General features: G+C 38.1%; 1 protein-coding gene across 1 annotated transcript; it reads left to right on the top strand.

Annotated features, from left to right (window-relative positions):
* The first annotated feature begins 1,641 nt into the window (after window positions 1-1,641).
* LOC148507481 (mucin-17-like) lies at window positions 1,642-10,538 on the top strand. The gene is made up of 11 exons (XM_088446115.1): window positions 1,642-1,792; window positions 4,048-4,152; window positions 4,515-4,633; window positions 4,762-4,820; window positions 4,938-5,051; window positions 6,288-6,358; window positions 6,759-6,927; window positions 7,058-7,225; window positions 9,314-9,408; window positions 9,971-10,026; window positions 10,398-10,538. The coding sequence occupies exons 1-11, from the start codon at window positions 1,642-1,644 to the stop codon at window positions 10,536-10,538; spliced, it is 1,248 nt and encodes a 415-aa protein (XP_088302241.1).
* The last annotated feature ends 583 nt before the right edge of the window (window positions 10,539-11,121 follow it).

The following is an 11,121-nucleotide window of genomic DNA, read 5'->3' as shown; positions in this document are numbered from 1 at the left end:
GCAGCCAGTTCCACATTGCTAGCTACTGCAGAATCATCCATTTCAACATTGAAATCTACTGCAGAATCATCCTGTTCAGCATTAATGTCTACTGCAGAATCATCCAGTAAAACATTGCTGCCTACTGCAGAGTCACCCATTCCTACATTGACATCTACTGCAGAATCAATTAGTTCAACTTTGCTAGTTACTGCAGAATCATCCAGTCCAACTTTGACATCTACTGCAGAATCATCTAGTTCAACATTGAAATCTACTGCAGAATCATACAGTTCAGCATTACTAGCTACTGTAGAATCATCCAGTCCAACATTGCTAGTTACTGCAGAATCATCCAGTCAAACATTGACATCTACAGCAGAATCATACAGTTTATCATTGCTAGTTACTGCAGAATCATCCAATCCACCATTGACATCTACTGCAGAATCAGCCAATTCGACATTGCTAGTTACTGCAGAATCATCCAGTCCAACATTGCCATCTACTGCAGAATCATCCAGTTCCACATTGCCAGCTACTCCAGAATCATCCATTTCAACATTGAAATCTACTGCTGAATCATCCAGTTCAGCATTACTGTCTACAGCAGAATCATCCAGTTCAACTTTGCTAGCTACTGCAGAATTATCCAGTCCAACATTGACATCTACGGCAACATCATCCAGTTCAGCAATGACATTGACTGCAGAATCATTCAGTTCAACATTGCTAGTTACTGCAGAATCATCCAGTCCAACTTTGACATCTACTGCAGAATCATCCAGTTCAACATTGCTAATTACTGCAGAATCATCCAGTTCAACATTGCTAGTTACTGCAGAATCATCCAGTCCAACATTGAAATCTACTGCAGAATCAGCCAGTTCAACGTTGATAGTTACTGCAGAATCATCCAGTCCAACACTGACATCTACTGCAGATTCAGCCAGTTCAACATTGCTAGTTACTGCAGAATCATCCAGTCCAACAATGACATCTAATGCAGAATCATCTAGTCCAACATTGTTAGCTACTGCAGCATCATCCAGTCCAACATTGCCATCTACTGCACAATCATCCAGTTCAACATTGACATCTACTGCAGAATCATCCAGTTCAGCATTACTGACTACTGTAGAATCATCCAGTTCAACTTTACTAGCTACTGCAGAATCACCAGTGCCAACTACGGTCAAATCATCCAGTCCAACACAACAGTTAACTTCTGGTCCATCCAGTCCAACTGAAGCAATTACTGTTGTATCATCAAGGCCTGCTGAACTGCTTACTACTAAACTACTGATGTCCAGTGAATCTGTTACTATGTCACCCATATTGACTAAATCCATAACTACAGGTTCGTCCGTAACAACAGAAGTTATCACTGCCAAATTGTCTAGTCCAACACCGTTTCTTACTGTTGTATCAAGTATTACGACAAAAGCAATTAGTATTGAATCTTCCTCAAAATCACCAAGCCCAACAATTTCAATAACAACTGAATCACTCAGGCCAACTGAAGAAAACACTACTGGTTCATCCAGACAATCAGAATCCATTACTACTAAGTCATCTAAACCAACAGTCACAGTTATTTCTAAACCAGTGAGTTCAAGCCAAGCTGTAACTGCTGAATCATCTAAACCAACTAATCATATTATGAATAACACATTTAGCTCAACAGGAGGCACAACATCAAAAACCATCATCCCGACTGGACAAACTACAACTGGGTCATCAAACACGTTGACCACTGTTTCAACTACTACGGCTGTAGCTATCACCAGAACAACCACACCTAAATCAACAGGTACATAGTATTTAGATTTATACAGTATTTGACTGCATATGAAAACATACACCAAATGTTCTGCCTTTCTGGCTATGTTAATGTGTTGCATATTTAATCTACAGAAGCTTAGCAAAGTTCTAATATCTTTTCTTATCGATCATGCCACACATATACATTTATAATGATAATGTTTAGCAAATATACCCCAAAAGTAAAAACAAAAAAAATCAAAAAACAACCCCAACACCACTGAATTGAGTATGGAAAGGTAATAAGACCAATTCCTACTGTAATGATGTAATTTATCATCTGAACTCATTGTCCTAAAATGGGAATAAAATTAAACATTAATTATTTTATAGAGAATAGCTGGAGAACCCGGCGTTGCCCAGGATTTTAAGAATGTTTGTTTACACATCTTCCTCCAACCAACCTCTCCTTAGGCAGGCCTCACGAAAAGTGTGACAAACATCCCCATCAACAGTCCTAAGGAAGTAGGACCTGTAACGGTGTAAAGCAAACTTTGGAGATAGAAGCATTCAAAATTTGTAATATGTACAGTGTAAACACGGCCAAGAGCTTCTGTTGCTCTGATACCAGGATGACAATCTACAGCGACTCCCTGTTTTATGTGCATAAAAACTTTTCAAGAAGCATTTCATGTGTAATATTTTGGCATTTCACACTACAGGAGGGTCCTTGCAAAGTTATCATTTTGACACAGTTCAAAGAAGAAGTCAATGTTGTTGCATAATTTGGTATAGTCAGAGAGCTGAGAATGCTGGCAAAGCCTTCTAAAGCTCTTTTCGATAATAAACATTAAGATCATGACAAAACATGACAACTCAAAACGCTTGCTTTGAGGCCCTACCCATATGCTGTGAGGCCCGACAATGAGTGTCCAGCAAAAATTGTGTTTTTTAATTAATTAAAAATTAACAGTAATTAATTTGGATTTAAAACTTTTTTAGTTGCCTCCGCCATGTTTTAATATGCTCGTATTTAGAATTTCACGATGTTTGCTTGTAACCTGTGGATTTGTATAGAAAGACAGAAGGACAGAAGGACAAATTTTCGCTTTTATATAGTATAGTAGAGAAGATAGAAAAGAAAAAATAGTAGACAAGCAAAATCCTTTTTTAATTCCGTACCTGACCTGCAGAGGGTGAAAGCTATGCAAAAATTGTGTTTTGTAATTCATTAAAAATTAACAGTAATTAATTTTGATTTAGTAGAGTAGATAGAATAGAAAAAATAGTAGATAAGCTAAATCCTTGTGTAATTCGGTACCTGACCTGGAGAGGGCGAATGCTATGCAAAAATTGTGGTTTTTCATTAATTAAAAATGAACAGTAATTAATTTCGATTTCAAATTTTTTTCGTTCCTCTGCCATGTTTTAGTACGCTCGTATGTAAAATTTCATGATCTTCGCTTGTAAACTGTGGATTTGTATAGAAAGACAGAAGGACAAATTTTCGCTTTTATATAGTAGAATATGTTACAGTGCAAGCTGGTATTTTGTGGGTATTGTCAATGTTTATGACAGCGTAGCATATTCATTCATCAGAAGACCGGGTGACAAGAGTATAGTTATAATTCATACCCCGGTGTTTTTGAGGTTGTTTTCATTGAAACTTTGATTGTTTAGAAAGCCGCTTCTTTACTTCAACCATATGTTATAATTTCAAAAACAAAGATAATATAGACACCAGGAGGCTGCATTAAAGAGACTCTAATTTATCTGTTAGAAATTAATATGGAAATACTGGAGCCTTTCCCCAGCATTTCAGCCTTTCCAGTGTATAAAAGTGGTCAGTAGCACATGCTGCTGCCGAAACAGTTAGCGGTGTGCTAAATAGTATATAGAGTGTGCAGCCCATCTACTAGGAGAAAGGGTGAGGGAAAACAAATTTTATTTTGGAAGAGTCATTCAAAAAAAGCAATTAAAAAAGCAATAATCTTTGAAAAATGTATCTTTTCACATGCTTTATGTACATTCCCAGGACCTTTCCATATCCACCTGCCCCTTTTGGAGTAGCTAGTCTAATGATGAATCACATAATTTGATAATGGCATATGTTTTCTATAACTGACCATACTAATTAAAGAAAAAATCCTATTATTTTTGGATACTGAGTTCACTAGATTTTATTTGGTCTAATGAGCTCATGATAATTTTGCCAGTAGATACATTAGTTATTAATGAAATCATTGGCATACATTATATTATGTATACTTAATTGCAAGCTCATATTTTCTCTAATATTTCTAGCTAATGTCTGCATGAACGGAGGTTCTCACAATGGGATCAAGTGTGTGTGCCCAATAAACTTCTATGGGACGCTTTGTGAATTCATCTTGGATGAAATCAGACCAGGTATTACTGCCTTCCCAACTATTTCCGAGGCAAAAGGACTCTGCATGTTTTAATCACCCCACCATGGTAATCTAGAAAATTTGCCAGTTTGAGAAATTTTAAAAATGTGAAGGACTGCATAGAATTTCTGGGATTTTTGTAATAGGAAGCCAACTGTTAAGGACAGGGGTTTCCTAGGAGCCCCTCCCCAAACCGAAACTTAGAAATTATATTTCTCCTTTAGGCCAACTTTTGAGATATTCAGGTTGTCTTATTTAATCTTCCTCATGGACTGCTAGAGTATTGATACCCTTACCCTAGAAATGAATTGAGTGAGTCGGAGGAGTCAAAAAGTAACCAGACTTTCATATTTGTCACTACAGCTGCAATTGGCGCGGCGGTTAACGTTACAGTGACTGTGAAGAATGTGGAATTTACAGAAGAGCTAAATGACACTTTATCTGAAGAATATGGAGATTTTGTAAAGCGATTCAAAGAGCAGGTACAGTATGTTGGCAAAGTCAACCAATTTTAATAACAGTCCAGATACAATTTGGCACTATTTGGCACTTTATTTATTTTACACCATCACCCTGTGTTGACTAGCATATGTCTTACATATCATTACAGATGAAACTTGTGTACAGTGGGATTCCAAACTACATGGGTGTGAATATCACCTCTATCAGGTAAGTGTTAGTGTTCTATATTTTGCCAACCTTGTGTAAAGAAGCAGAACTCGGTTGAAGTTGTTGTGTGGTGTGTTGTAACCGGAAACCCCTTTTCTTTTCTTGTTTTCATCTCAGGAAAGGAAGTGTCATAGTGGAACACTTGGTTTTATACCATATTTCCATTGATGAATATGACGACGTTGTAAGCAAAATTATGACAATACTAAATGACACAGAGTGCACCACAAGGGTCTTGATAAATGGTGAGAATCACAAACTTTGTACATAGAAAAAGATATGCATAAAGAGGTGAATCATAATAATAATAATAATAATTACACATAAACTTGTCTTTATTACAAAAATTAAGGGGGAGACTTATCAAAGCTTGGAGAGAGATAAGGTGGAGAAAGATAATGTACCAACCAATCAGCACACTGTCATTTTGCAAACACAACCTGCAATGTGAAAGTTAGTAGCTGATTGGTTGGTACTTTATCTTTCTCTATTTTATCTCTCTCAAAGGTTTGATACATCTCACCCTAAGTTACCTAGTTTACTAATCACAAACTTAAGCATCAAAACACTGATATGGGTATAACTCTGACTGTCACCATTCTGTAGTGCAGAATGAGCATCAAGGTAACCCCATGAGTAGGTAACTGCAGGTAAATGCATGCACCTGGTCTTGGAGGCTTATGTAGCATTTTTTATGGAAAGATTGAGTAGCGGTTGTCCTGCCCCCCTTACTCCACCCCGACCAATAAAAATAAAAAATCAAGTTCCTCAAAGGGGCAGTAAGTAAGTGCATTGTAGGAACCTTGTTTTCTTTGTAGTGTAGTAACCTGAATGGGCCTGAAGGTGGCACTAACAAAATCTTTTGTGCAAAGTTATAAATGTTTAGACACCGCAATTCATGTTGGCAAGAAGCTTTGATTAGAGATTAGATTCATTTCTCATACTCATTTGCCTCACTCCTCAAATGTGCCTTATTGTCCTCATTTCATTACACAGTGACAAATTACTTTCAAACCTGGCTAATACTGGTATAAGCCAGCTTTATGTGTTTATTTTTCCAAAAAGTTGGGATTTCTTTAAAAGTGATAAAAAAGCTAAAATCATGTCATATGGACCTCTTTACATGCAATCCACAACACAAAATTAGTTTTTTAAATGCGAGTTCTGAACTTTCAACAGACCCGAGCCGGGACACGGTTCTCCTCATAACCCCAAAAGTGATCCGGGCTGGAGCTCAGTTCTACTCAGAACCCCAAAGTTCAGGTATGTTCGGTTTTCAGGAAAACCGAACTGCACATCTCTAACCATAACCACTATGAGTTTATCAAATTCTCTGATGCAAGGACAGTAAGCATTGGTAAACAAGGTCACTGATCAGGCAGAAAAATCAGATCCTTTTTACAGGAGAAAAATATTTTGCAACCATTTGCAAAATCTATATTTCAAATTGGCTTTATATTGTCTCCTTTCTTCTACAGAGACCCTGTGCTTTCAGGCCAATGCAACAAAAGTTGATAAGATTCCATTGAACATCACAGGTAAGATCAATAAACAGTAGAATATGATACTGAGGATTAAGGATTATGAGAACAATCCACAGATATAATATGTGGGCTTCGGTAGTTGATCCAAAATAAATTGCAAGGTTTTACTTAATGATGCTAATCAGATCCACCGGGTCCACTAATGTGTCTAATGGACAGAGTAGGAGACAGGCAACATGATCTTACTATTTATGAGAACCAGAGTTTGTTTAAGTGACCCAAAATAAGTTCTTACTGTTCCCTATAGAATCTAGATCTGTCTAGTAGTTGTTACATTTATAGCTGTGTCTTCTATAGACCATACACCAGTCCATGCTTTATAAAATGTCAAAAGATGTAAACTACTAAGACAGCTATTACATTTTTGTTTTTTTCTTTTGTCACTTTACTCCAGGACTCTGCTCAAATCAATCTGAAATTCCAAAAGAAATTCAACAATATTATGTTCCGAGAAATGTCTCTGGTAGGACAACCTGCGTTTCCAGATGCAGTTCTAACAGTGAGAACCCACTCAACTGCAACAGTGGACGGTGCTCAGTCACATTGCAAGGACCACACTGCTAGTAAGCCCAGCCCTCACTCCACATTAGCCGTCCAGGCCGCTGTGTAACTTTTTCTCCGTCCTACAACTATTCTCACTTCCATGTCTTCATCTTTCTTCATGTCACAAATTTTTTGATCTACCCCCTTCAGCTGTGAAGCGACGGACCAGTACTGGTACACAGGAGACCAATGCCAGATGACCATCAGTAAACCCGGTGTCTACGGTGGAGTGGCTGCGGGACTGGCTTTGCTGCTCATTATAATTGTGACTCTGGCTGTTATTGTATACCGGCGTCAGAAAGGGTCAGAGAAAGACAAGTGAGTGCCTTTACTCTGTGTGCACAGTTCAGTTATAGAAGTGTGATAGGACAATCGTCCATTAGTGATCAGTTCTCTTAAACAGTAATGGCTATTTCGCTAAGATGTTCAGAACATGTTTAAACTTATATGGTACAAAATGTTTCAATAAGTCCTACTAATATTGTGTCTATCGAAAACACAAGAGGCATTTTGGCCTCTAACATAGTGACGTTAGTTGAGGTGACAGGTTTGAGGTAGACAGAGAATCACTGCAAATCTGTTTCTGATTGAAGTGCAATCAGTTCTTGGCAAGTGCTGTTCTCACAACCATTACCGTGTCTCTGAAAAAGCTTCTTGTGGTAGTTCAAGGCTTCATGGCACCAGGAGCATGGAATGAGTGGCTTGGAGCACAAAGCTCAACAAGCAGTGGGGTGTCCTTCCAGACAATCCAGGAGCCTGGCACAGGCCCTATATCCTGGTTGTGAAGCACCAATTGCACAACCCAAGTAATGGCCCTGTTACTAATTTGACATTGGCAGAGTATTCCCGCCTTTGGACACCCCTTCATCCTAAGTATGTATTCCCAATACAGACGGGGAACTCTACAGGGATATATCTGGCACAACCTTATAAAGGCTCTTGTTCCAGAGCATAAAATACCCTGCTGCTAAATTGAGACTAAAGTAATATAAAAGTAAATAAGTGAAATGTGTAAGTTTAGCAGCTCTTGTTATTGGCCAGATATATCTCCCATTCATGGGCCTCCAGGCTCTTGCTCAGTATTTTGGTCAGGAATGTGTCTGGGCCTTTATTCTATAGCATTCAGGTGGAGTCCAGGTTGGTGTCCCTATATGGCTGCAATGTGGTGTTGACATACTTTATGATGAAGGAGAAAGTCCACTAGTAGAACCTATTTAAGGTTCTTGGTAGTTAGCTTTATGTCTGTGATCAGCCACAAGGGGGCAGAATAGGCATTTCTATGCCTCTCCTGAAACTCCTTTAGCAGTTTGTGTTAAATATTTCTTCGTAGTTAACAATTTTTAATTAATATAAGGTGCTAAATAATTACAGATAACAGTTCAGCACAGATCTATGCCCGGTTACGTTTACACCCGTAGTTCAGTGATGTCATTCATAGTCAATCAATGACAGTGGCACCAGGATGTGAGCCAGCAATTACAGCCTGAACTGAAATTGACCAATTTAAGGCAAAGTTGCAAATGTATGATTGCTCATTGCGTTCTGTAGGATGGGACATTTACAAATGAGTGGTGATAGATAAATTCTTGAAAACAGGTACAGCGTAGCCGCGCTAAATGAAAAACAGCTCTATGTGAAATAAATTATCTTGATAAAAAATAAGAGTGCTACTGATGTGATAAACCAATAAAAATTATAAAAATAAAACCGAGGAAGGAAAAAGGGAGAAGAAGAAGAAAAGAAAAAAGTTTGACAAACACCATAGATGATTTATAGCTCTTTTGAGATAAGTTCAGTTGAGACCTGGTGGGGTAAGTTCCAAAGGTATACAAGGGATCACATACTGACTTTCCCTACCTCTATCCTGGGATGGGAGTGGCAGTAAAGTCCCGTTGGTCTTGTCCCGGCAATGATGCGGTCCCTGCCGATGGTACTGATATGTTACTCCCTGCGCTCCTTCCCGCTGCTACCTCCTGATGGTAAAGCGTCTCTCACGGCTTGCAGATGTGGTTTGCTTCCGGCGTTCTATCCCAGCGTGACTGGCCCGACCTGGCGGTGGGTGATGACATACTTAGTGAGTACCACCTTTGGAAACCCCACCAGGTCTCCACTGAACTTATCTCAAAAGAGCTATAAATCATCTATGGTGTTTGTCAAACTTTTTTCTTTTCTTATTCTTCTCCCTTTTTCCTTCCTCGGTTTTATCTTTATAATTTTTATTGGTTTATCACATCAGTAGCGCTCTTACTTTTTATCAAGATAGATAAATTCTATCTATCTATCTAGGTATCTTTATCATCGTTATCTTTGACAAGTATCTCAGTCTTTAGCTAGAGCTGACCTTTGGACAGAAGAAAGTGAAGAGAAAAAAAACTATTGATTAAAGCTCTTTCAATGTTTTAAAAGGTTAATAGATGAGGACAAGCATTGGTATGAGGATGGATGGGAGGAGGAAGGTGTGAAATCTGGGAATCTTAACGGAGCTTTCAGCAGTATTAATGGTAAGTAACCCTCAGAACATTCCACCTCTAAAACTACCCGTCGCTGACAGCTGACACTGCAATAAGCATTGCATGTAAACACCCTCCAGGTTAGTTCCCTACATAAATAACCTTATCATATATACTCCATTCATTTGGTATAGACCACAAAACTTTTTATAAAAAAAATACTTAGAATACTAGCATAGAGCAATATCTATTGTGGCCCCTGAAAAACTGCTGCCCCTGGCAAGTGCACAGCTAGCCTAAAAAGGAAAGCTACTTTAGCTAAGGTGACACTGTTGTTACCAATTGTGTTTGTATCTGCTAGATAGTAAAAACGTTATACATAATAAAAATGGAACTGACTAGACACTGGCTACAGAATACATCCATGGTCTTGTAACCATAATTCAACTGATGGTATATGGTTTTCTATTGTCATAACAATATCCAAACACTGACCAGACAGCAGAAGATCTCTTACAAATACAATAAACCTTCACCCATATGTGTCATTAGAGGTATGTTGTTTTGACATAACATAGAATGAATTTAACATTGATTGATTTGTTTCTTCCAGGTTCTGTAGGTTCCAACTTCCAGCCAACCCTGGATAAAGTGAACACATATGCAAAGGTGAGAAAATGAGAAAATATATTTGAGCTTAGAACAAAAGCCACTCTTAGTGAAACGCGTAGAGTTAGTTACTCGGGTACATGGAAATGAGAGATGACCTTTAGTGTTGGGAATTTAGATTTATGTATGATCTCATAATAAGACTCATCAAACAAGGTGCAAAAGGTACACGTGATTCTGGGAAAATAATGCACTGTATGTAGATATACAATGCTACTATCCCTTGTGAAATCAAACGTATTCAGTATTGGCAGTCAGAAGGAAAATGTTTAGAATTGGCCCCCTGATATTTAAGAGGGTTTTCTGTCTTCTCTAATATAACTTGTTTCCATTTTGACAGTTGAATGTTCCTAGACCTCATTTTGTGGCAGACTCTTTCCTGTGGGAATCAACCAGCTGAGAACACCATCATACTGAGTGCATCAAGAAGAGACACCCTCGTCCACTTACACGGTGCTAGGTCACAACTCTACGTGAAGACAGCGATTCGCCTTTCACAACTGTCCCAGTAGATGAAAGAACTCAGTCAATCGATACTCTTGTATAGACCAAAGGTATCCCCGCTCTTCTTACAGATAAACCTAGAAGGTCATGGACATACCTTCTGAGTTTCTGCTGCTCTTCAAGGACTTTGTTATGGTTCATGTATTGAACGCACAGTGCCATTGTCTTATTTCTCTTTGGAAGAACTTATGTTAAGTTCTATATGCTGTGAAATGAAACCTATATTATTTTTTTATAATATAAATTGCATGTGACACACAAGACTTAGTGCATACAGGTAGGCATTATGGTACACACACAACTAACTAATGATATTATGTAGCAAAGGCAAGGAAACAATAATCAGTATTATAGGATTAAACTGTATACAGTATATATAAGTTTGAAGCAATCAATCAAATAAAACTGCATAACAAGTAACAATATTTAAAATATACAGTATATGCAAAAAAGGCACTTGGCCTTTACTTCAGTATGGATCTATAATTATCTAAGCAACGGATATTCATCTGTAGGCTCATGATTGCTAACACAGATTGAAGCACTTACTGTATCTGGTTAATGCACAGCTCACAAATATCGCACAGGTGG

This window comes from Taudactylus pleione, unplaced genomic scaffold (assembly GCF_031769625.1).
Source record: "Taudactylus pleione unplaced genomic scaffold, aTauple2 ptg000393l, whole genome shotgun sequence".
NCBI classification, from domain to species: domain Eukaryota; kingdom Metazoa; phylum Chordata; class Amphibia; order Anura; family Myobatrachidae; genus Taudactylus; species Taudactylus pleione.
The sequence above is the reverse complement of the archived record's forward strand: the minus strand, read 5'-3'. Positions and strand labels throughout refer to the sequence as shown.